Source organism: Electrona antarctica (assembly GCF_951216825.1).
Source record: "Electrona antarctica genome assembly, chromosome: 22".
Classification (NCBI taxonomy): domain Eukaryota; kingdom Metazoa; phylum Chordata; class Actinopteri; order Myctophiformes; family Myctophidae; genus Electrona; species Electrona antarctica.
In genome coordinates, this window is record NC_136805.1 from 24,080,017 (window position 1) to 24,107,059 (window position 27,043).

General features: G+C 42.9%; 2 protein-coding genes across 6 annotated transcripts in view; both read right to left on the reverse strand.

The window, feature by feature from the left end:
• Positions 1 to 664: 664 nt before the first annotated feature.
• On the reverse strand, positions 665 to 14,567 carry mki67 (marker of proliferation Ki-67). 2 transcript variants are annotated; one of them, XM_079493021.1, is made up of 18 exons: positions 14,488 to 14,567; positions 13,710 to 13,778; positions 13,214 to 13,308; positions 12,217 to 12,298; positions 11,991 to 12,106; positions 10,484 to 10,556; positions 10,330 to 10,402; positions 8,907 to 9,743; positions 8,203 to 8,432; positions 7,638 to 8,097; positions 7,258 to 7,379; positions 6,600 to 6,768; positions 6,156 to 6,503; positions 4,987 to 5,846; positions 4,786 to 4,834; positions 4,289 to 4,453; positions 3,745 to 3,903; positions 665 to 3,352 (listed from the first exon to the last, which is right to left on the reverse strand). In XM_079493021.1, exons 3-18 carry the CDS (start codon positions 13,300 to 13,302, stop codon positions 813 to 815), a joined length of 6,372 nt encoding a protein of 2,123 aa, XP_079349147.1. In that variant the 5' UTR covers positions 13,303 to 13,308; positions 13,710 to 13,778; positions 14,488 to 14,567; the 3' UTR covers positions 665 to 812. The 2 variants fall into 2 exon arrangements, with proteins under 2 accessions (XP_079349147.1, XP_079349146.1); XM_079493020.1 differs by lacking the exon at positions 14,488 to 14,567 and adding an exon at positions 14,099 to 14,242.
• A 3,642-nt stretch (positions 14,568 to 18,209) lies between these two features.
• The window catches only part of raraa (retinoic acid receptor, alpha a), a 112,703-nt gene continuing 103,869 nt past the window's right edge, over positions 18,210 to 27,043 (reverse strand). For 3 of the 4 annotated variants that reach the window (XM_079492431.1, XM_079492430.1, XM_079492429.1), the window contains exons 4-8: positions 24,966 to 25,126; positions 24,509 to 24,685; positions 22,465 to 22,669; positions 21,595 to 21,753; positions 18,210 to 21,386 (exon numbers count right to left, since the gene is read on the reverse strand). In XM_079492431.1, the coding sequence (XP_079348557.1) occupies positions 21,181 to 21,386; positions 21,595 to 21,753; positions 22,465 to 22,669; positions 24,509 to 24,685; positions 24,966 to 25,126 (908 nt within the window). In that variant the 3' untranslated portion in view covers positions 18,210 to 21,180. The remainder of the gene's footprint in view (positions 21,387 to 21,594; positions 21,754 to 22,464; positions 22,670 to 24,508; positions 24,686 to 24,965; positions 25,127 to 27,043) is intronic. The other variant, XR_013788772.1, reaches the window with a different exon arrangement.

Sequence of the window (27,043 nt, forward strand, 5' to 3'; positions counted from 1 at the left end):
AAAAAATCTCGTTTAGTAAAAGGCAGGGACAGATGTTACTGTACACACTAAAGTTTAGTGTGTACAGTAACATCTGTACCTCCTGCCTTTTACTAAACGAGAAATACTTTTTCAAGCTATTAGTAATCGTTTAGTGACTAAACAATTACTATCAGAATATAGCTATTAATAGGGCTATATTACAGCTCTATTAACACTTATTTTAACATAAATTTTAACTTACACTCCTTTAATATCCATGCTTAACATTTAAATAATTGACATTTTTATTTTGACCATTTCATTTTATGATCTACAAGAATGTCTTTGCCTGCGATGTTGCTATGAATGAATAGAAATGTATACTCCTTTCTGTGGTGTACTGACATTTGGAATAAATCATTTACCCTAAAAGTAATAGGGCTATATCTTGCGCCACCCCTTATCCCTAAACTAATTTGCCATTTTTTACAATTTACAAAAAACCTTTTAAATCATTCAAATAGCCGATCTACAAGCTCACAATGTCTCAATGTAGATCGGCTAGTTGAACTATTTTAAAACGTTTTTTAAAATAGTAAAACAAAAAAGGCAAATTAGTTTAGGGATAAGGGTGGCACAAGATGGAGCCCAGGACCTTACTCCATATTACCTTGACAGCATTGTGGGGGGAATAAAGCAGACATTTTAAAAGTATAAACTTTATTAACAGGCCATAATGAAACTCACAAAATACCAAAAATATTTTCAAAACATTTTCTAAAATCTATCAATTTAAGAAAGAAATAAGAAATACAACATTTAAAATAATAAACATTTGTTTGTAATAACGCTCATTTCTTTGCTGGTCTTCCTCTGCGGGGCTTGGTCTCTGACACTTCAGTAGCTGGGGTCACAGTCTCAACAAGAGCTGCATCGGTAGCCTTTACCCGCTTAGCTCGACTTTTAATGGGCTCTGATGGAACCGTTATAATGGCGAGATCCTCCTCTTCAGCTTTGCTCACGTTTCTTGGGGCTTTTCTTTTGCTGCCAGTCTTGGTCGACACAGTATTCTCAGAAGCAGGGCACTCAATGGACTCACTCTGGTCTCTTTTGACAGGGCTGGGTCTTGGTGAAGGAACATCGTCTGCAAGTTTTGGCTTCCGTCCTCGAACAGCCCTTACAGCAGGTGAAATAACGTGAGTCACTGTCAAATCATCTTTCCACATTACAGATTTCTTAGACTGTGGTTCATCTTGAACCTCTTCCATCACCTCCTCAGTGCTTGGTACAACCACAGTGTCATCTGCTGGAGGCGTTGCCTTTCTGCCCTTTCTGACAGGCCCTGCAGACACCTTTGTTTTACTGTCAGCATCTTGAGATTTGCCTCTACCCCGAGTAGCAGACTTTGTCACAGAAACAGCTGTCTCAACAACCTCTCCTTCCTGAAGGGAAGGCAGTGTTTCTCCTCTGCGAGCTCTTTTGGTTGGAGTAGCTTGTGGATTGTCATCTTTAACAGCGGAATGTACCTTCCTTCCCTTTCTAGCTGTAACAGGAGCATCACCTGATTTCTCCTCTTCAACATCCTGGGCAGGTTCAGGTTTTTCTTCTGGCTCCTCTGAAACAATCTCCACTTCTTTGATGATGATTCCAGATTTGATCTTCCTCCCCCCTCTTTTCGGTTTCTCAGCAGGAATGATCGCTTCCTCGTGTGGCTCTTCAGTCTCCACAGCCTCTGGCAAATCCTGTTTAGCTTTCCTTCCTCTTCCTCTTGTTTTCAGAACTGGTGTCTCACTCTTCTTAATGGCAGTGGATGTCTCGGCAGTTTGAACATCACCTGTATTCTCTTCTTGGACATCATCCTGGGTATGTTCATCAGGTTTGTCCTCTGGCTCCTCTGAAATGATCACCTCTTTTACGAGCGCTTCTTCATTCATCGTGCTTCCTTTCTTCCTCCCTCGTTTAGGCTTCTCGACTGGGAGAGTCTCCATGTGTGGCTCTTGAGTCTCAGCCTCAGGCAACTCCTGTTTAGCCTTTCTCCCTCTTCCTCTTGTTTTGAGAACAGGCATCTCTTTCTCCTCAATGGCAGTGGAAGATTGAACATCATCCAATTTCTCCTCTGGGACATCATCCTTGGCAGGTTCAGCCTCCAACATGATCTCCACTTCTTTGACAACTGTTGCCGTTTTAGCTCTGCCCCCTCGTTTGGGTTTCTCTGTGGCCAGTGTGAGCTGTATGTCCTGGGCCTCTGTAGATTCAGGAGGCGCTACAACCTGGGTATCCTGCTTGATTTTTCTCCCTCCTCGCCGTGGCTTCTCAGCTGGGATGATGACAGCTTCCTCAGGTTGGATGATGACAGCTTCCTCATGTGGGATGACGACAGCTTCCTCATGTGGGATGACGACAGCTTCCTCATGTGGGATGACCTCTTGAGCCTCAACAGCCTCCTGCTTGGTTTTCCTCCCTCCTCGCCGTGGCTTCTCAGCTGGGATGACGACAGCTTCCTCGTGTGCCTCTTTAGTCTCAACAGCCTCCAGCTTGGTTTTCCGCCCTCCTCGCCGTGGCGTCTCAGCTGGGATGACGACAGCTTCCTCATGTGGGATGACGACAGCTTCCTCATGTGGGATGACGACAGCTTCCTCAGGTTGGATGACGACAGCTTCCTCATGTGGGATGACGACAGCTTCCTCAGGTTGGATGACGACAGCTTCCTCAGGTTGGATGACGACAGCTTCCTCATGTGGGATGACGACAGCTTCCTCATCTGGGATGACCTCTTGAGCCTCAACAGCCTCCTGCTTGGTTTTCCTCCCTCCTCGCCGTGGCTTCTCAGCGGGGATATCGACAGCTTCCTCGTGTGGGATGATGAGAGCTTCCTTGTGTACCTCTTGAGTCTCAACAGCCTCAGGCAATTCCTGTTCTGCCTTCCTCCCTCTTCCTCTTGTTTTCTTAATGGCAATGGAGGTAGTGGCAGGTTTTTCCTGCTCCTCTGAAATAACCTCTGTTAAGAGTGTTTGTTCTTTCACTGTGGTTCCTTTCTTTGACGTCTCTGTGGCGATGGTGAGCGGTTTGTCCAGGACCTCTGTAGATTCATGAGTCACAACACTCTTTGTTTCCGGCTTGATCTTCCTTCCTCTTCTAGGCTTCTCAGCTGGGACAGCCTCCTCGTGTGCCTCTCGAGTCTCAGCCAAATCCTCTTTAGCCTTTCTCCCTCTTCCTCTCGTTTTGAGAACAGGCATCTCCCTCTCCTCAATGGCAGTGGAAGATTGAGCATCACCCAATTGCTGGTCATCATCTGCTGGCAGAGATGGGTTGTTCTCAGCTTCAATAGGGATCTCTTGCACCACCTCAACATTGTTTCCAGAAACGGGGACAATGGTCTCAACCTCTGGTTCTGAAGAAAAAGGAAAAATACATGAATAGACAGATTAATACAAATAACAACATAAATACAAAATAGAAAGTTATTTCTATAAACATTTTGTTAAAGGACACAGGACAATATCATGACACCAACATGCATTTAAGTCACATTCATACTGTACTGAATGAAATGGGAAAACACTGCCTTCCTCACAGACCAAACAAACGACAGTATGATGTTTTATCATTCATACGTACTTGTATACCTACTGTATATTGTACAAAATTAAATGTTATCCATGTGTATGAGTGTGTGACAAATACATTCTCTGTATTTCTTGCTGTATGTCTATTTAAACACTAACTGCACCATTGTTTGCTGCCTTTAGAGCTGAATGCGAACGAAAGCCAAACAGAACTAACCTTGCGATGCATCAGTTTCCACAGTGGTGGTGGGATGTTGAGATGATTGCTGGTCATCTTCTAATGGCAGAGATGTGTTGTTCTCAGCTTCAATAGGGATCTCTTGCACTACCTCAGCATCGTCCACAGAAACGGGGAGACTGGTCTCAACCTCTGGTTCTGAAGAAAAAGAAAAGCAGGAAATAAATTACATGAATAGACAGGTAAATACATTAATAACATTCTAGAATACAAAATAGAAAGTTATTTCTATAAACATTTCGTTAAAGGACAATATCATGATGACACCAACATGCAGTTAATAAGTAAACGAAAATACTGCCTCAAAAACCAAACAAACCCACAGTATGATGATTTATCATTTATACCTACTTGGATAACATTTAGACTTTTGTACAGTATATACAGTAGGTTAGACATTCATTACTTTCAGCAGTCTGACACACCAGTTCATATGAGTGTGTGACAAATACTGTACATTCTCTATATTTTCATTCCATTTAAACACTAACTGCACCGTTGTACGCTGCCAAACTAAACTAACCTTGTGATGCATCCGTTTCCACAGGGACAGTGGTGGTGGGTTGTTTAGATGCTTGCTGCTCATCTTCTGCTGGCAGAGATGTGTTATTCTCATCTTCAACAGGGATCTCTTTCACCACCTCGACATCGTCCGCAGAAACGGGGACAATGGCCTCAACCTCTGGTTCTGAAGAGAAAGAAAAAGCAGGAAATAAATGACATGAATATACCACACCATGTCACTGTCTAATCACAGCTTTGTGCATATATTTAGAATTTTACCATTACACTTAATTTTTAGATGTCAGTTATTGTACGTTTGATTACATTTTGTATAAAGTCATTACTACTGGCTTTACCTGAATATTTCAGGGAATGTTAGCTTAACACTTTACCCACTGGCAATAATGTCAACTACACAGTGAGTTGTAGTCAATAAGCTAAACATGCCAGACCAACGTTATTGTCTTTTAACAACCCACTGTTTAAATATGTGTAACTGCACCATAGGGAACTAACCTTGTTGTGACTCGTCTGATTCATTCTGTGGGTGCAATTCACCATGACCCTGTCAAATACAATATGAAAAACAAATGATTAGAAAATGCATTGTGTGCGTATAGTATATTACAATTCATGCCATATAAAAGGTATTTTATAATTGCAAGAACAAATTATAATTCATACAATGCTGAACAAATAACAAAATATCAGTATTACCTCAATTGTCGCCATTTGTGCACAGTCATTAGTCAGAGGCTCCTCTGTGAGCTCTTGTAGTTCCTCTAGGTCTTCCACAGGAGAGTTGGCCGACAGCCTTGGTGTCTTCATTACCCTCTTAGGACTCTCAACAGGTTCTTCCATTTGCTTGGGTGTTTTCATCAGCCCGTCAACAGGTTCCACCTTCTCCTTTGGAGTTTTCATCAGGCTCTCAACGTTGACTTCAACAGCATCAGTGGTGCAAACCAAGAGGGAGCTCTGCACCCTGGGAGTTACGTCTGTCACAGCGATAAGGTCTTTAAGAGGCTCTTTGTGTATGGGTGTCTCCAGAAGCTCTCCGATGTCACCCACGCTCACTTCTTCCATGACTGTTGGCGCTTTGGGAGTTTTCAGAAGTTCTCCACCGAGGTCCACAACAGGTTCAGCCTTTTGCTTTGGGGTCTTCATCATTCTCTTCACTCCACTGAGACATTCAGGCTGCTCAGGTTTCTCAGGTTTGGGCGTCATAAGGAGTTTCCCTCTGATGTCTTCCACAGGTTCGGCCTTCTGTCTCGGAGTACTCATGATCCTCTTGACCCCGGTGAGACACTCCACCTGCTCAGCTTTCTGTCTTGGGGTTTTAAGCAGTCTCTTCACTCCAGTCAGACAGTCAGGCTGAGGGGGCTTCTGCTGAGGAGTTGTCGTCATTTTAGTATCCAGATCTGGGCACTGCTGTTCACTGATGTCATCATTGAGCACCTCCTCTTCACTAACAAAGTTGGAATTGTCATCGTCCAGGAAGAGGCGTTCAACAGCTTCATGGTTGTATTTTCCAGATTTGGCTGAAGATGCAACAGCCAATGGGGACACTATCATTTCACCTGAGATAGAATAGTTAGAGAAAATTAAAAGATAGAAGTAGAAAGCTCTTAAAGTACATTAGCATAAAGTATTTTATATAATGTTGACCTCTTAACCACTTGAACCTCAACATAAACACCCAACAGAAACATTCACCAGCAATAGCAGATCTACAAGCTCACATGACACATTGTGAGCTGGTAGATCTGACATTTCTGGAAAATAAATTTGGTGTAGAAGGGAGAAAAAAAGAGCAATCCACGACAAGTTTCAGTAAGTCTAGAGGGTTAAGTGGTTAAATATATTTTGGCATCGTCAAAACAACTTACCAGTCTCCTCTGGTGTATTCATCACTGAAGCCTCAACCACAGATGTTGATACAGGGGTCTTGGTATCACTCTGAGGCACACTGACAACTGATGATGAAGCCTCAACCACAGATGTTGATACAGGGGTCTTGGTAGCACTCTGAGGCACACTGACAACTGATGATGAAGCCTCAACCACAGATGTTGATACAGGGGTCTTGGTAGCACTCTGAGGCACACTGACAACTGATGATGAAGCCTCAACCACAGATGTTGATACAGGGGTCTTGGTAGCACTCTGAGGCACACTGACAACTGATGATTTCCTCTGCTTGGCTCCCACTGGTGTATTAAATATTTCTGCAATGCCTGAAGTTGGAAGTCAAAGGTGAGCAACATAAGCAGACCATACACAACTAAATAATATTATCACTTCAACAGTGGAGAATGGGTATAAGTAATTACCAGTCAAATCCTCATCCATTTTCATGTTCTTGAGGACAATGTTGTGGACTAGTCTTGGGGCAGCACCAGTAGGCTGTACATGTCGTTTATGAGCTCTGCCCACAACAATGCTTACAGGTGAATCTGCATGACCAGTGCTGACATAGTTCTGTACATTTTTGGCAGGAGTCTGAAAGATTCAGAGAATAAAATGTAGTTAAGATAGAGACAATGATTGACTGAAGTTGCACAAATTGCATCGTAAACACATCTGTTCTGATGTGAAGAGATTAATCATATAGTGTGGCAAAAAATACCCTATGTAGTCTGTGTTAACATTTTGTGGAAGAGTACACAGAGGACATAGGATATTTCCTTTGGCCAAAGCACCAGATTATTGATGCCCTGACATAAGACAAATCACCAATGTTTTCCAACAAGTTCTTAGGAGAAGCCATGCCACACAAATGACGCAAAAACTACATTTAATTGATGGCTGATTCTCCCCAAAGAAACAGATCCTATCGTGTTAAATCAAAAGCTTTTCTATACAGAAGGCATCGGTACATACTGTATACATTACTATGATACATAGGTTAAATATGCAGTGCTAGATATATTTTTGTAAATGAAAGAAAGCTAGGCTAAGGGAATACAATGAATGCATATTTCACCACACCTTGTGTATGGGCTGAACAGCCTTCTTCTTCTTCATTTGGACAGGTGCTTTCTTAGCTTCTTGAACTACCACTTGAGACTTTGTCTGGCCAAACTTCACAATGTCAGCCCAGGAATTCGGAGCTGAGAAACAAAACAAAAAGAGTCTCATGACTTCAAATACACACTGGATTAAAGAAGCTTCAGTCACATCATTAGATAGCGCCATCCATGGCAGCTGTGGTAACTGCACTCACTCTGCTGTTCACCAAACCTAATTCCTAACATGTTTTACATGTCATGGCAATAAAGGCTTCGGATTCGACAATCAACAATATTATTCATTCATATGGTTGCATGCATCATATGGTGTTATGGTTTCGTGATTGTGACCGTGGTTACCTTTCAAAGATGCCCGTGACACACCGCTTCTCCTGCGCATGACCTCCACAACATTCTTTGCCATGGTATTTGACTTCCTTGACATGCTCTTCATGCTTTTTCGGCTCAAAGGCAACTTGGGGGTCATAGTGGCTGAGGGCTCAGTGGCAGAAATTGCCTCCTCTGCAACAGGAGACGGTGTGCTGATGCGTGAAACTGAGAATCGACCTTGCACAGTGGGAGTATCAGGAGAAGGGCTCTTAACTTTCGGTGACTTCTTGGCAGGGGATGGAGTCTTGGCTTTTGGTGATTTCTTGGCTGGGGAAGGAGTCTTGGCCTTTGGTGACTTCTTGGCAGGAGATGGAGTCTTGGCTTTTGGTGACTTCTTTGCAGGAGATGGAGTCTTGGCTTTTGATGACTTCTTGGCAGGGGATGGAGTCTTGGCTTTTGATGACTTCTTGGCAGGGGATGGAGTCTTGGCCTATGGAAGTCAAAAGCCATTTCAATAACAAGGTATGCCACACTCAATACACTTATATAATACTTATACAATAAAATTCCGACTATTCCTCAACTATAGTCTTACCTTTGGAAAACCACTGACGGATGCTCTTCTTAGGAGTGACGTTGCGAGTTTTGGAACACACAGGCTGCGTCGTGGAGCAGACCCTTTTCGCAGTGGAGAGTCAGGGGGCATTCGTTTGTCAAACAACTCTGGGCTCAGGTGACCTCCAAATGACACCCGTTTCCTTTTCATTTGTGACATGGTCAGATCAGCCCCAAGTTCTTCACTCTTGCGTTTCTTTGCTGCCGTCACTGTTAGATTTTTGAAAATTGTAATTTAATTTAGTAATAGGTGTAGCCATATAAAAACACCACAAGTTAAAATCAAATACAGTAGTTTTAAAGGTCCTGAACACTCACAGGTTCTTTCCAACTACACTGGCTTATTACACATCTTCTCCTGTGTGCACAAACTAGGTTTGATTGACAGCTTGCTCACACTCCTGATAGCTTTGTTGCACCTAAAAGGCACTTTAACTTACTATTCATTCTTCTTCATTTTTGAGACCTACAATTGTCAGCTTAACTCCACTCAGCTTCAAACTTACTATGATTAGTAACTGGAAATATCTGTATGAATGTTCAGGGCCTTTAAATTGTTTATCACAGTAGTGAAATAACCATGCTAAAATATTTGTGATGCACATGCAGGTGCAATAGCTGTGAATGAGCAGTGAATAAGTGATCACAAATTGTGTGCAAAATTATCATTAAGATATACTTTACCATTGACAGTAGCTGCAGCCTCTGTAACTTCCTGAGCTTGCCGTTTCTTCTCTGCCATCCTTGGTGAATGCCTTGGAGAAGCATTGGTCTTGGGAGTACTGGGCAGAGCCTCGGTCACCATGGCCTGGTCTTGCATCTCAGTTACAGCAGGTTTGGTGGGTGTAGATCCCTGAGCTTGCCGTTTCTTCTCTGATGTCCTTGGTGAATGCCTTGGAGGATTGGTCTTGGGGGTACTAGGCACTGTAGGCAGTGCCTCAGTCTGGTCTTGCACCTCAGTTACAGCAGGTTTGATGGGTGTGGCTACCTTGCTCTTCCTCCTTGTGGGTGTCAAAGTGGGCTTTTCAACTGAAACCTCAGTCAGTGGTTTCTCTTCTGCTGCAAGTCCACAATCGGAGGAATTCTGTTCCTTCTTCACTGACTTTGGGGTCGCCACAACCACGTCGGAGGAATTCTGTTCCTTCTTCACTGACTTTGGGGTCGCCACAACCACGTCGGAGGAATTCTGTTCCTTCTTCACTGACTTTGGGGTCGCCACAACCACGCTTTCAACTTCAGCATCACCCTCCACAGCAGTGATGCCAGAGGATTCTTCAGCTTTCACCTGCATTCTCCATTCTCCATTGGCTTTCCTGACCGACACAGGTTGTGGGGTGCAAAACCTTGTGGCAGGCGTCTGGGGCCGACTTCCAGATGGTTTCCATGGACTCTTTGAATCCAGGGTCTTCTTGATCATTTGATACAGGTCACCAAAAGGTGAATCTGTGGGTTCCACATCAGCCATTTTCTCTGGGGTCCGTTGGATGTTGTCATTGTTTGTTCCATCTTTCAGACAGGGATCTAGAGACCAGACAGATAAGGCAACATTCAGTAAATGTCAAGATTCTGTACATTTTGCAACGGCAAAATATCTTCCTATGATAACTTTCCTTCCCTGTGAAGTAAATTAAGCCCTATAATTAATTGACCAGATTTCCCACAGGTTCTATACTAGGCCACCACCTGTTTCACTACACTAATCTTTACCAAAAATAGCCGATCTACAAGCTCACAACGAACATGTTCTGAGCTTGATGTCACACAATCAAAGTCTCATCAAAGACTACTCTGGTATACATGCATATATTTACTCTGATTGGACAACTATATACCAGGTGTTGTATGCTTGTCCTTGTTGATGCTTTGATTGTGTGACCTCACTCCACACAAACACTCCCTGTTAAGATTGCCCTGCATGCATAAAATCAGTTTTCAGTGAGTGCTCATCTGAAAACTAGATTCTGCTTGTAAAAAACATTTAGCTTTAGCGACATGAACAGTGCAAGAAACCCCCAGGGTTCTCATGGGTAAGTTTAAAAAACACACCGACACACCCATTAGTGGCAACAAAACTACCAAATTGTGTATATTTATTTAATATACTCACATGAGGGTGTTTCAGATGTCTTATCTACTGTCTCAGCAGCAGTGGTGTCCCTTGCTTGCTTATCTTGAAGAACCTAGGAAAACGCGGCAATTAGTATTATGCACTGAGACACAATCTTGCAATCGTGCATGCAGACAAGGGGTGATAAAGTTACCCGGAGTGTTTCAGTTTTGCCTCCTATTGAAGATCTCCTCTTTTTTGGTGTTGGTTCTGGAGGGTACTCGAACCTAAGACAACAATGAGAGAAATGATGAGAACTTGCAATTGATTAAAAGGTGGTGTAAATTATATTAGTTTGTTCAAAGATTATTCATTAATACCGCTTAAACTAAACTGATTTTTTATTTACAACTGGGACAAGGGTTGACACTAAGGTCTCAGAGGCACTTGCCCATTGGCCAAGTACAAGTCATGTTCTACTTGCCCAACGGTCATGCCCACTTGCCTCCATTGTAAAATGACAGGCAAAATTTGAATTACAGTTTAATTTAAAGGGATAGTTCAGATTTTTTTTTAACTTAAGCTGTATGAAATACTTGCCATTAATATATTGGTTGCAACTGTATTAATTGATTGCCCGAGTCCCGTGGTGGGAGTTCTGCTCTGGGTTTGGTGAAATATTAAGTAGTTCCGGTCATTTTGTGGGTGCACATTAAAAGTAAATTAATTCACAAAACTAGCGTCTTTTGTATTGTTGACCCATTTCTACCATATAGTGAAACTTTCGTTCATTTTTGACCCCTATCACATGGAATTGTTTTTTGTGTCCATATCACTACACCCAAAAAATAGTTCCATGTGATAGAGGGATCAAAGTTGAACAAAAGTTGCGCTAATATTTTAGAAATAGGTCAACAATACAAAAGACGCTAGTTTTGTGGATTAAATTACTTTTAATGCGTGGCCTCTGTGCCCCCCACAAAATTAACTTAATTCTTATGTTTTGGATAATCCTCCCTACTATAAAGTGTGCTGACCATATAAGGAGTTCCTCCCTGTCCCCAGTGAGCCCCTGGGGTCAAAAAACCCTAGTTTCGGTTTGGACTTTGGGTGGCAAAGCCTTCATCCAATCAGGATGAGAGGGGCCTTCCTCCAATCATGATCGAGTGGGGCGGGCCTTCGTGCACGTGCTGTTGGTCTGTTGTACTTCCCCCATGTGCACATCTTGTTACCGGGGCGGACCGCTTTTTCCCCCCCAAATCACTGAATTTAAGTGTAGCAACAGTGAAAACAGCATATTATAGGTAAACGGTGTTCTTATACATTCTACAGACCAGAAGACTTGTGTTGTGTTTATAGACAAACAAGCACTTGCCCCATCAGGCAACCTGAACGGAGTCTACCTACTAATTTTATTGACCTGCCAGGGCCAGGTGGACAACCCTTAGTGTCAACCCCTGTTGGGATATCAAATGATCAACTCATACAGCATAAGCAAGTAAAATTGAGCGGACACAGCACAGAGACCACGCTTATCGAACTAACACTTTTGAATTTACAGACAAAAATATCACTTAATCACCTTCCGAGTCCTGACCATGTCATTATCTCTTAATTCACACCGTGTCATTATGTTACTGCAGGGAAGGAAACTGAAACAGTTTCTAATAAAGTATATGCCCCCCAAAAGGTCATATCCAGTCCACTTAATTTATACCAACCTGAAAGAACGGTCAAAAATCGTGATTAGATCTCCATGTTTCAAACGGTCCGACTGTTGCAAAACCTCTCCGTTGATGCGTGTTGGATTCACTGAACTCAGATTAGTTATAATGACCTGTGAAGAAACCAGTGAAACCATCAAACACAACACAATCGGTTTATGTGAATTTATTGTGAAATTATGACAGCTTAAAAAGTCCTGATGTTTTGTTGCTGGTTATTTACCTCCTTATTTTCATTCAGATCAATTTTGCAGTGTTCCTTGGAGACTTGTGGAAGCTGAATTCGAATATCACATTCCGCTTTCCTATTTGGCAATACAGAAGCAAATTGTCACTGTCAGCACAAGAAAATGGAACATTTGTCAATATGCCAAGTCAATTTAGCGGTTGGAACATTTGTCAATATGCCAAGTCAATTTAGCTGTAGGATCAGATTTACAAAAAAAATAAAAGCGGGCTGATGCCATACCTCATTTTATGGTGACAAACTAAACATATGTAATTTTTTTTGGCGTTTTTTGCCTTTATTGATAGGGTACAGTAATTAGACAGGAAAGAGGGAGATTGGGGAAAGACATGCGGCAAAGGTCAACGGGCTCTCGAACCCACGACACGCCGTCAGGCTGGATTACCGGCCTAGGTGCCTGGGCCGGACCGCTCAGCCTTAGCCCAGGCCACATATGTACATTAAATAATATATACTGCCTATATATTCTGTATTGTCTCGCATGCATATCCCTTGGCTGCATCTTATTATACCTGTATGAGATGTGTTCTATTCAGTTTGTCTCTTCCTTGTTTTTAATTTTCCTCCGGAATATTAACTTTTCACAATAAAGACAGTAATTGTGTTACAACTTGTGTACATCTTGACAGTTGACACGTTGGATTACAACTATGTATGTAGGAACTAGGAAGTATGACGTCTGCAGTATAAACCCCGCCTCCTACCATTTGAATTGACTGAAACCCCCAGACAGACAAGAGCCTGCCATTAGTGCCATATGGCCAACATGAGGTTAGCTTAGGTCTTTAACTAGGCCAAGGGCCTACTATTTAAATGCAGTATGACAAAAAAGCACGTTTATGTGTAATCTGATTATCTCCTTAACCTGTTTTGACGTATGGTGTGATGTGACAAATGATACACGAAAACATGACAGTGATGACACTTATCACTACATTTAAGACAAATAATCAGACATCTCTGTTGTTCTCACCTTCCAAAAACACACGCTGCAGTGAGAGGAAACTCGGTTCCATCTACACCACTCCTCTTGATCACCACAACTTTTCCGTGCAACGGCATTGTTACCTAAAAAAAAACAATCATGACACTTACACACTTGCTGGAACATCAGTTACACATTGATAGTATTTAAGTATAGTATAAGTAATTTGTCCTGTGTTGTGCGAATCGATGGTCATTTAAAACGATCAAAAACAAGATTTATGGGATATGGCACGTTACTACTTTGAAGTTTGAATCACGGGCCACGAATCATGGCGCCCACAATACTTTCAACGTGGTACTAAACTAAACAGTCAACAGAGGCATTTAACTGAGACACACACGCCGTATTAACCTTACTCAGAGATTCGGTGTACTGTTAATGAAACGCGTAGTGTGTTTCTGTGCAAATATTTTATATTATTCTAGTATTGACTAGCGTTAACACAACACTGTGCCGTAACAACAGAACTGCATGTCTTTACCTGTTTTCAAAGCTACTTGGACGTCTGGTGAAACAGGTCCATAAACGTTGACTTCTGGGAGTTGACAACCTACGAAATTAAGTCATCAAATGTACAGTTTAATTCTACCTAAACATGAAGAAGACACGACCTACACTACGGTCACGGGTCTTCCTTCCAGTTCCTACTAGTACTACTACTGGCGTGGCGAACTGAACGAACGTGGTTGTTCCTTAGTGTTCCCATTCACACTGGAAGATCCCTCCGCAGTGCACGCACTGACACGCAGGCGCAGAGTGAAAATATAGAAATAAAACCTTCAATAAATGTGTCATTTTCTGTGTCCGAAGACAATGCGGTTGTTTTAAGCACCCTCTTCTTTCAACATGCGTTAAGATTTATTAATTTACCGTGAGGCTCCGGAGTCCGGCGTCCACAAGGTCCTATTTTGTTTACAAATCTGGCGGAGGATCTCTGAGGCAAAAGAGAGAAGTCACTTTGAAAAAGTTTGAAATTCCGCGCGAAGGACTGTGATTGGATTAAATGATTTAGTGACAGTCCGACTGGCCGCTGTTCCCTCCCACTTGTAGTAACGGAGAGAGACGATTCACGTTCAGTTTTTCTCGCCCCCTAGTGGCGAAAAATAAGTTACATATGAGAAAATAGTACTGCCGTAGCAGACAATCCGCAGCACTCCAGGTTCAAACAAAATCCTTATAGGTGCAAGGCTCGAAGATATAAGTAGAGATGAAGAAAATGCCAGCACTCATTGTATGTCCTTTTACATGATTTTACTTACCTCTGAGACTAAAAAACGGACGCGTTTCGGCCTGTATGGCCTTCCTCAGCGTTTGTGAGTTGTGACAAGACAACAGGATACAATCAACAGTAATTGAACACAGGTGTCAACCATTATCATCTTACACAGTATCAATAAGAAGTCTCTATTTATGGTACCAAGACAGGATAAATATCATGTAAGCACAATAGAATAAATAGCAAAATAAGAATACATCACAATGAGCTATCATAATGAATGTGGGGCCGGCCCCTAAAGTGCCTGGAAAGCTAATAGACTGAACAGACAATGCTATATCTTAAACCCATTAGAAATATATAAAGACAATAGATAAATAGAAAATATTAATAGAAAACATTAAATATAAATAAGGAGGAAGACCTTTGGAATCCAGATCACTCGTCTCAGTTCTCATTATAGAACTTATAAACCCTAAGGTAATTAGAATTTGAAAATGTCCAATTGTGTACGCCAATGTGGCCGACTATGACTAAACTCTAAAGGAAGCAGCCCAATAAAAGCTCCTCATTGAGACCTTTGGGATGCTCTGTCTGGAGTGTATGAATCCAATAGGCCTCCCTCTGGAGTAACGCTCTGTCCCTATCACCCCCTCTTTTTAAGGGGTTCACGACTTCAATCCCCTGGAACCTCAAAGTGCTGACTGCATGACCCACAGCATTAAAATGTCTTGCAACAGAAGATTTCTCATCATTATTCTGAATGGAACTTTTATGCTCTGAGAACCTGGTTTTAATTTCCCTGATAGTTTTTCCCACATAACACAGGCCACACAGGCATTTCAAAAGGTATACCACATATTTTCCCGAATGTGGGTGTAAAAATGACTCACTTTTAATCATTGCATTACAGTGTATACAATTGCTACAGTGGAAATTACCAGAGGGAAGCGTTGACAAGAAATGTTTCGGTGGGCTGTATAGATCTGTTCTAACTAATGTGTCCCTCAAATTCTTAGCCCTCTTGTGGGCAAACACAGGTTTGTCTCTGAACACATGGCCTATACTGGGATCACTGGACAGGATGTGCCAGTGTTTTTCTATACTTTGTCTAATGTCTCTTGAGAGTGGCAAAAAAGTGGTTGCACAGCCAATCCTATTGGAAACTTTAGAAACCGGGGGTTTAGGGGTTAACAACTTTTTTCTATCCAACTGTCTTGCTCTCTGTAGAGCCTCTTTGAGGATGTTTGCACTGTAACCTTTGGCAGCAAACCTGGAGCACAACTCAGCCGCCTGCTCTTCAAAAGCATTATTAGAACTACATATCCTTTTAATTCTTACTAATTGGCTGTATGGCAAGCCTTTTTTAAGGCCAGGCTGATGATAGCTGGAAAAGTCCAGAAAACTATTGCGATCTGTTTTTTTCCTATAAACTCTAGTTGTTAGATGATCAGACTTGTTGACCACCACATCTAAAAATGAGATAGACTGCTGGCTGTGCTCCAAGGTGAACTTAATAGTGGGCATTCTACTGTTTATGTACGACTTAAATTCTAGTAACTGTTCTTGAGAACCACTGAAAATAATGAACACATCATCGATAAACCTGAACCAACATTTTAACAGAGTAGAAAAAGGATTATTATTGTAAACAAAGTCTTCTTCAAACTTCCCCATAAAGAGATTTGCATAATTGGGGGAGCAGGGACTTCCCATGCTTACCCCTTGACATTGAAGATAATAAGAATTAACTTGAAATAGTTTCTATTTAGAACCAATTTGGACAATTCAACCAAAAACTCAGTGGGGGGGTTATCAACCTCTCTTTGGTTCAAATAATATGAAAATTTGGTACATTTGTATATAAAGAAGTAATGTCTAAACTGCAAAGTAAGTCACTCGGTTGAATACTCTCTATGGACTCCAATTTTACAGTATGCAGAATGGGTACATTTCAAATGGGTTATTTGAAGATAGAACCAAAAAAATACTTTTACATAAGGGTCCTCCATTTTCAATTCATCAGAACATTTAATGACGTAGAAACTAAATATACACTTCTATGAAAAAAGGAAATCATCATATATACGGGGAAAACATGTAGCCTGCCCTACAGTATGGAAAGAAAAAAGGGTGGGTATGGGGGCCAGTTACGAATTGCAGCCGTCCGTAGTTGCTCTTTGAGAGCGGTTTTGAAGGAGTCTAGGGGATTCACATTTCTTGAATCTTAATGGCTACTACTTGGCTGCTGGCCAATATTGTAGTCTGACCGGTTTGTTTTGGGAAGTCTGGAGCCTTGTTTTAAGGGCCTTTGAGGTGCTGTTGTACCATGAGGTGCATGCATAGTCAAAGAAAACTTTATTATGAGCCTATGAGGGGTCCTGTTATAGGGTCTTCAAGGTGTTTTTGTTGACCACTAATGACCAGTGAGGAGATCCTGTAGTGTACAGGAATCTTGTTCTTTGACTGACAAGGTGATTGTTTTTGTGATCCTGCTGTAGTAGAATGGACACGTCAGGTGTTGATATAGGCCTATGAAACGTGTGTGTGTGTGTGTGTGTGTGTGTGTGTGTGTGTGTGTGTGCATCATATTCCTGAAAAGTTGCAATGCGTTAATGGAAGCCATCGTTCTCACGATAATACAAATCTAAATATTTTTTCAAAAGATCTTGTTTAATCTGCCTAACGATGATGTCACTGGTGGACTAGCCTTGGAAACCAGACGTTTTTATTACTGGTGGACGGGTTTCTGAACTGTTTTCCACAGCCCTCCTATGAGACACAGACTGAGTTGGAAAAATAATTGTGGTATTTTATCATGAACATTAGTGAGGACTAATTATATGAAGATAAGTTGGAAAGTGGTGAAGTGGTCCTTTAAACATGTCTGAGCATTTTCTAATAATAGACTTTTATACAACAGGAATCCAGCTTATCCACCAGCATATCAATTATGGTGGAACAGAGAATAAACATGTTAATTGATGATCTACTATAGGCTAACGTGTGAACTATAATCACATACTTTGACTTGACTTAATGGTAATGGAAATTTGTGATACATGTACCATACATTCTGTATTAGTGTTACCTTCTTTGCAGCAGTGGTAAGTTTGGGTCTTCCAATCCTTTCCCATGGCCATGGTGGTGATCCTCATGAGAGCCTGTTTCATCACATTGCCTGCACGTAAACATTCAAAGTTCTTTAAATTGTTCAGATTGAACAACCTTCATTAGGCTATTGATGGCCTGTTGGTTCTCTTGAGCTGATAAAATAATGGTCTTCAACCAAATAGGGCTATTTACTCCTGTATACAACCCTACCTTTTAAAGACCCACTCCACCAAAAAACATGTGCTGTGTGGTTTCACTGCATATTTCTAAACTAAAGCATCAAGAATAAGAACAAAGGAAAAAACATAATAAAGCTTTAGAGCTTTAATATGCACAGTATAAACCACCAGGGGTTTTCATGGTTAAGCTTTTTTATGTTAAAGAGTGGATCTGTGATACTGCTGATTGGCAGAATAAATAAATGTTTAACCATGTACTGGTTTGATTACAGAAAATGACTCGTCTTTTATGACTTCTGAGCTACAGATGAATACTGGATGCAGTGGCTGTCCGATACAATGTTTAGACTGTGGAAAAACACTGGAGATCTGGTGAGGAAACCCATTGCTAATGCTAACACATTTCAGGTTTTATGACTATAGTATAAACTAACACTGGATTGCAAAGAAAAAGTAAAGACACACACACACATTCAGTAATTATTAAATGTTGGTTTTATTTTTTGTTTTTTTGTTTTGTTTTTGTTTTTTGTTTTTCTTTAAAGTCGCCTGATAATCTTGACAAAATTGCAACATATTCCATACTTCTCAAACTGAGGGTGTGTCTGTTGCTATTCCAGATTAGCCGTGGAGGGAAACGTTGTGCGCTGTTCGGGACAGGTTAAGTCCTGATTGATGAAAGCAGCTTTGACCGTACAAATAAAGAAAAGAAAGAACACATGAACAACGCAGAGAGACTCCACACTGGCATCCTATGTCGTAACACTTTGCTGGTCTGGGATAAGTGCCCCTCTCTCTACACAACTCCTGGCATACCATGTTTAAACAAAAGTGAGTGATCAAAACAATCCAGGGGCTCAGTAGCAGGGCTGTGTGTCGGTGTGTGATCGGCAGGTACCGGGGAGTGGGGGTGTGCAGCACGAGAGAACATTTACAAAGAACAAGCAAAGCACACAAAATGATTCCTTCCTGAGACATCAGTGTGTATGTGTGTACAGTATTGATGGTCTAAATGGGATTTGTGTTAGCAGTGATGGCATTTGGCGTGAAGTCAATCACAGGTGTGTGGTTGCTCTGGATCCGGCCAAAGGTCACATTCATTTCTACCACAGGTTGCTGATGTGAAGACTTGGTGACAGCATTAGTCAACAAATATCACATTAGGGAACTTCACTTGTCTGACAATAGACAGAGTAGAGGGATTGCCTGGTTCGAGGGTCTATTACCACCTCAGTGTCTGGGTAGCTTATTCGGTAGAGCACTAGCTTTTGGACCACAAGTTTCTGGGCTCGATCCCATTCCCAGGCACCGTCAACTCGGCGTATGAGTAGCACTGCTTGAGTAACTACTGGGAGCTGACAGTATAGGTGTGGTGCTCCATCTCAGCAATCCATCTCCTGGGGTCTCGCTCATTGTAAAGGTGCTAGACACTTTTGTTGGGCTGATATTAACAATAAGCCACTTCAACCTACATACTTAACCAACCCCAACCCACACTGATCAGTTCTGAGAGTACTACGAGTGACGTAGTACGCCAGTGTTGTGCACTAAAAATAGCAGATCAACCAGCAGACAACATGTCGCACCGCGATGCATTGTGAGTTTGTAGATCGGTTATTTTCTGTGTGCATAAACCAAGTATACATCAGGTGTAACTCTCATTGGAGCTAGAGGCCAGATGCCTGGCCTGTGCCCGGATAGCGTCAAAACAGCATTCATTCCACCACTCCCAAGGAACACCATTTTGTTCTGCTACATGGCCAAAAAGCTATGCCCCAATCAGAGTGCTAATTTGTTATCTGTGTAAAAAGGGTTTGTTTGTTTTTAAGAGGGAGAATGAAATTGTTTGTGAGAGACATTCTGGAGCAGTCAGCCAGTGTGATATGGCTACATAGATCTGCCCAGCATCTAGTAGGACATAAAACATAATTGATGCGTTCCTTCAGTTAAATGTGCTCAAAATGTATTTTCTTGAATCACAAACCTAGAAACAAAAACACATAAAAAAAGTTATTCTTTTTTTTGTTTGTTTTTTTAAATCAGGTGAAGGCTAAACTCTTCATAGTTTTAAAGAAATGAATACAGCTTATATACATGAACTCATAGGCTACTTAAAATACACCTTAATAAAGAATCTTCATTAATCTGATTTCTTGAAAGGACCTGTGACCATATCATACAACCAAAGTTAATACAATCATTATTTTTTCACCCCCCCATTCTCTTTGCGAGAAAAAGAAAAAAGAAAAAAAGAAAAAAGGAGAAAGGAAAACCAACCCAGCCTGGAATAGCATGTGATATTCATTTGCGACTAGTTTTCTGTGCACATTTGTGTTTCGAGTTTATGTCATGTGTGCACAATGTGTGTGTGTGTGTGTGTGTGTGTGTGTGTGTGTGTGTGTGTGTGTGTGTGTGTGTGTGTGTGTGTGTGTGTGTGTGTGTGTGTGTGTGTGTGTGTGGGTGGATAGGAGAGTAATTGCAAGATCTTGCTGTTTTTCTTTTTGTTAATTAATATCAGTATGTGATAAAACAACTGAAACAACTTCCTCTGTACTCTTGATGGGTATGAAAAGATTAAAACGGTGAAGGAATACAACAGTTTCTAATCTCAGAAAACTTGTCCTCTTTTTTTTTCTTTCTTTTTTTAAATCTTTTTCCCCAACCTGCCATTCTGTGCGTGGACAAGTCAATCGCAATAGTTTCTTAACTTTTCTATATATATTTATATATCTTTTCTGTACGAAATCAGTTTGTTTTCTGAAGTTGGAAGAGGAGAAAAGACCCAGAGTCTTTAAAGAGAACTGGGGAGTGTGGCTTTTTTGTCGAGTCCCATGCTCGCGATTCACCACAAAGTTCAACGATGAACGGGGGGAAAAAGTGTCTGGTGTCCGTTAAGTCTCTTTATTGTCTGTCTTGTCCATTTTGTCTCTCTCTCTGTGGCCTCACCGCACCCCTCACTCTCAGAGCCAGAGTCAGGACTGCTCTCCAACACTGCACTAAACTGGACTCCCCCTCATTTCCGTTCCCATCAGTCTTTCACGGGGGAGAGAGGGGTGGAGCGTTGGAAGTGGAGAACAGAGGAGGAGATCATCAGCAGTGTTTATGATTCAACTGTCTCTGGGAGGCATCCTGCACTCTCTCACCCTCCTGGCCCGCACTGGGGCACCACCGTCCCTCCGCAGCGGCACCAGTGTCTCACAGTGAGGGAGGGCAGAGCAGGAGGTGCGGGAGGGTGTCGTTGGATGGGATGGGGAGAAGGAGGGCGTCGGAGAACGCCAATCTCCTGTGTTCAGTCAGGATCGAGTCCCTCCTGACCCCCCCGCCCCACCACCTCAAAAGCCCTGCTACCTCAGAGCCTCAAAGGGAGAAATGCTTAGGGAGAGAAAGAGAGAGAGCGAGAGAGAGAGAGAAAGAGAGAGAGATGTGGATGAGAGGTGGGTTTGCTACGGTGATTGTGTGGCTGGACTGCTTTGGGCGGAGCTGGGCGACAGGCTGGGGCTGCAGCTGCCTGGGGGGACCGCGCGGTCCCCGCTGGACCGCGCAGCCGTCGCCCCGCTCTCCAGGCCCTCAGAGTTCTCCAGCATCTCCTGGATGAGAGGCGGCATTGATCCGGGAATCTCCATCTTCAGGGTGATGACACGTTCAGCTCCTGTGGAGAGAACGGAGAGGGAGAGATGAGGCACTGAAGTTGTCACATCATACCTATTTGGACTCTCGTTGGAACTGAACATAACGGGAAAGCTTTGACAGTGTGTTCACAGCAAAAGTTACTCGCAGCTAGCAATGAGGGAAAACAGCTACTGTACATGAACACATCATTTAAGTTCACAGATTTCAGACCCGTGTCAATATCTGACCTTTGGCGCTGATGCTTCTGAGATCGGTGATCTTCATCAGCATCTTGGGGAACATGTGCGGTTTGTGAGGCCTTCTCTTCCTCACATAGATTTTCAGGGCCTCCAAAAGGGGCTCCTGTAGAACGTCCACCTTCTCTGCCTGCTCTAAGTCCTGACGGTCTGTGGAACATAACAGACAGAAACACAGTACAGTACAAGGTTAATACTCACTGAATACTCATGTCCACATTTAGCCACTAGGTGGTGCTCAGTGATTACTTGTCTAAAGAAAGGAAAGTCCTTGTGTGTTGGTAATTAATACAGGTCACTGTATTCTTGTGACAAATGATAAATGACAGGAGAAATCTGTTTGAATAGGCTATGAAATACACTAATATGAGGGTTCAGATTAATTAATAAATGTACACCACAAAAGCAAATTCATATTTTAACCTAAATACATTAACCTACTTTGGGTAGGTTCACAGTTGCTGCCTCTCACAGTACCACTCACAGATATAATCCAATGTACAAATATCAAATGTGAAAGTATAATTAAAATGAGTTTCAGTTTGGCTAAGGATCATGGCACTTAACTCTCACCATGAACATTAACTGCCAGAGCTTCTACATAGCCTATTGCATTCCTTGCCAGGGTTTTTGAGTGTTTTTTACTAATCTTTCAAGACCCACCAAATATCTTGTTCTATGAAGACTATGAAATATCTCAAAAGAAAGATGAGAGTCTCTACTTCCATCAGGGAAAAAATTGTGTCACTGTAATATTTAGTTATTGGCAGTTGAATATAACTCTTCTTCGGAAGTCCTAGGATCTTTCACAGATTGCGGAAGTTAATTGTACATTTCAAACCAGAAATACTCCTGCAGTACCTCCGCAAAGCAGACAGATGGCGCTGAGCAATCCCGTCTCTGCGTCGTCCATCTCCAGTGGAAGGAGCTGGTTGGCGAAGGCGAACACCAGGTCGGTGAGGGGGCCGAAGCCGGCGTTGTGCATCTGGGTTCGGTTTAGCGTCAGGCCATCTGAGAAGGTCATGGTGTCCTGCTCTGGCGTGTAGCGCGTACAGATCCTCAGAATCTGGGGAAGAAAACCATTGGGTTTTGAGTGCTTTCACACAGGCTCACATGAAGTTTGTGGACATTTGATTATTTCATGGTTGATTGATCTCATGAAATTCACCACTTATGTATTTCCTTCTTGGCATTTTGTTGCCTTATTATGTAGAGAGACAGGAAACCAAAGGAAGATAATGATCGGATTTGAACCCGGGTTCTTGTGCTCATAAGGAGCATATGGTCTGTGGTGCACTGACTCTGTGCCTGACCCACCAGACACACACACACACACACACACACACACACACACACACACACACACACACACACACACACACACACACACACACACACACACACACACACACACACACACACACACACACACACACACACACACACACACACACACACACACACACACACACACACACACACACACACACACACACTCTTTCAACTGGAACATAATCTGACAGATCAAGCCAAACAAAACACCATGATTATCCTCTCTGCCGCACTTAACTCATAACATGCCACTGAAACCCCCAGGCACTGTTGGCTACCGCCACCATAGACTCTCATTCTATTTCACTTGGAGAACAAGACAGCCCCCCCCCCCAAAAAAGAAAACAGCTAGCGAGGATCGGCTATAGATAATGTCATCATCGTCTATTTAAAGGTATATTCAGTGATTTCACTTCATTCAAATATCACTTATTTTTTTGTTTTGTTGTGATAATCCTCTCTACTATAGAGAGTGCTGACCATATAAGGAGTTCCTCCCTGTCCCCCAGTTAACCCCTGGGGGTAAAAAAAACATAGGTTTCGTTTTTGGCCAGCCGCCGCCCCTCTCATCCAATAAGGATAGAGAGGGGCCTTCTGCCAATCATGATCGAGCGGGGGCGGCGGGCCTTGGTGTGTGTGCTGTTGGCCTGTGGCCTGTAGTGCGTGCATGTGCACATCTTTTTACCGGGCGGACCGGGGTTTTTTCCAAATCACTGAATGCTCATTTAGTCTTTAGAAGCATTAATATTTTAACTGCGTGGTAACCAGGATTTAGTATTGAGCCGCTAACATCGTTGCGTTGTTCAATCTAGCTCAATATGAGCCGTAATTCAGAGAAAAAGGGCTATAAAGGTCGGGCGGCCCCAGCATTGTGTGCGGGGTGCGAGATTTCTTTTCCTATGACACTTCGAGCCAAGCGTTGCCTAGAGGCCGGGAGCCCTGCTTTACGGTAAATACTGTATGAGCAATGATTATGAATTAATACAAAGCTCAAAAACACGTTAAAAGCATTCCTGGAAACCTGGGATTTCATGAAAAACTAAATTAATTATGTCCATGGCATTCACTGAGCTTAACTACCTCATTAAGCCATAACAGTACCCAAACTTTAAAGGAGCATTCAGTGATTTGGGTGATTTGGAAAAATACCCGGTCCACCCGGTAACAAGATGTGCACATGCACACGCTCTACAGTGGGGGAAGTACAACAGACCAACAGCACGTGCACCAAGGCCCGCCCCACTCGATCATGATTGGAGGAAGGCCCCTCTCATCCTGATTGGATGAAGGCTTTGCCACCCAAAGCCCAAACCGAAACTAGGGTTTTTTGACCCCAGGGGCTCACTGGGGACAGGGAGGAACTCCTTATATGGTCAGCACACTTTATAGTAGGGAGGATTATCCAAAAAATAAGAAAAAATAAGTGATAATTGAATTAAGTGAAATCACTGAATATACCTTTAAGGTAAGTGACTCATATAGTATTTTGTCTTTGTGTGGTGTCTACTGACTGAGTATCACAATAAAGATCACTGCACAATAAAGATTCCACTCTCTCTGTTCTGGTCCTCACCAGGATGTCCAGACAGGCAGCTTTGAGCAGGGTGATCTGGTCGGCGATGGTGAGCGTGGTGAAACCGGGCAGCTGCTTGGCAAACTCCACGGTCTTGATGATGCACTTCGTGGAGAGCTCGCTGAACTTGTCCCACAGGTCCACATCCAAGGACACACGGCGCTCCGAGCTGTTACTCTGTGGTGGAGAAAGAAGAGGGATATTTGATATTGAATTGGCAGCGTAGTATGATGGGTGACTAGATACACATAATGCACCCCTGTAATAGGTATTCTACATTAAACTGAAATATTCATAGAAGCATACATGCACAAACTGGCACATCTCTCTTGCGCAGGCGGGCGCACACACATGCGCACACACGCACACACACACACACACACACACACACACACACACACACACACACACACACACACACACACACACACACACACAGTGTCGGTCAGTTGCTGACCGTAGTGTATTTGCCCAGCTGGCAGAGAGAGGGGAAGGTCTCTTGATGAGCCTTGCGGACCCTGTCAATCATCTGCTCGGTCTCCGTGCTCAGCACATAGCTCTCTGTACACTCCTGCTTCTTCTCATCCTTCTTCTTCTTGTTCCGGTCGTTCCTCACCGCTGTAGGGATGGAAATGGAGAGGAAGAGGATGGAAATGGAGAGAAAGAGGGGAGATAGAAAGAGGGAGGAAGAGGACAGAGTTGTTAGTACATATGGCGGCCATTTTGAGTTGCTTAATACTAACACAAAATGTTTACGGTCCTTGTTGTTTACCGTATTTGGCATCGATTTAAACTGCTGTGAGCGTGTAGATCTGCTATTTTTGAAAAATCGTGAAAATGTGGCGCAAATCAATATATATTCTTTCAGAGCGAACGTTTTTAACTCAAATCTTTGCTTCTGCGGGGTCCCTGGAACAACATATTTTCAGATAGGGGTCGGCGGCCAATTACATATATTTGTATCTTTGACATGAAAAACATGCATTTGTAGAATTGTCCTCAGGTCTAAATGGTTTAAGGATATGTAAGGTTAGGTTAGGTTAGGTTTCTGGTTTATTTTTTCTAAAATCGAATTGTCCTTCTTCAGGCAAGAGAGTCAGTCCACCAATAACGTCTACTTAAATCAATAGATGTAAATGAAATTCCAATAATAAAACAGTGTAAACCATACAAAGAAACTGGTGGTCAGCCAACGTGTTGTTTTTGTTCGCAAACAGTTTTCATTCCCTTTACACCACAACAAGGCGACACACCGAGATACAGGCGAAAAAGGCACATCCAGCAATAAAGCAGTGTTGCAAACAGGAGCGGTAACACCATCGCAGCTCTATGATATATGAAGATGTACAATAGAGAGAAAGAGGAGTTGGTAGCACTGTAACTAGGGAGCAGTTAAAACCCACACGCACGTTGCACACACACACACACACACACACACACACACACACACACACAGCTCCCGGTGTCCAACACAAAAAGACAAACGGTGGGAGGCGGTACCCACCAACAGGGGGAGGGTGAATGGTGGTGGAGGTAATGGAGATGAGGGAGAGGCTGGGTGGGGTGGGGCGGGGGGGGGGCTTGAAATAATCCAAAGCGAGGGGTTGTCGTTTCTCCTCTGGGCGATCCGTCTGGGAGCGGTGAGCTCAATCCCAAATGACAAAAACAAAAACACTCTGCAGGGTGTTTAGCATTGGAATCCCATTACAGAATCTGTCCATCGCTCCGGTCCCCCCCACTCCACCCCAATGCTCAACTCAACCACCCTGGGGTATAGGGCTCTGACAGGGCTTGTGTGTGTGCTTGCTTACACATGTATCGTACAGTGTGTGTGTGTGTGTGTGTGTGTGTGTGTGTGTGTGTGTGTGTGTGTGTGTGTCGGTGCTGGGGGCTGGGGGTTGGGCGAGGTGCTAGGTGATAAATAGTAGCGCCGGATGGAGCTATCCATAAGGCTGACAAATTGCCACAGCTTTCATTAGGGGTCCCGGCTAATCTAATAACATAATATGACAAATATCCTGCCGCTAATGGTTTTAAAAGAGCTTGGGCTGCTGAGCCCACTCTGGAAACAGACCCTCCAGGTTTCTTCCTCCCTCTCTCTCTCTCTCTCTCTCTCAGGTTTTCACGGGAGGACCGCCCGAGGGTGGCATGGGGGGCCAAGTGGAAAGGAGAGGAAAATGAAAAATTCATAAACTAAGATTATTGTGCCAGTTTAACCACTTTCAACCTGGTGTTCCTATTTTGGGGCATGTGATTATTGCGGAAAATAACAGATCTACCAGCTCACATGCGATGTGTTGTGTTGTGAGCTTGTAGAGCGGATATTGGGTGGATTTAGTTTTTTGTTTTTATGATTTGGCAGTGGGGGTTACACAGCCAGAGGTTGTGGCTATGTGGGGGGGTACTTGGCATGGAAATGTTTGGGAGTGCCTGCTCTAACATATGCAGCCTCCAGTCTGTTGGTCACAAGCACATTGTCCTTTTCATGCTCTCCCTTTGCCTCCTATTCTCTTTTTCATGCTCCCTCTTTCTACT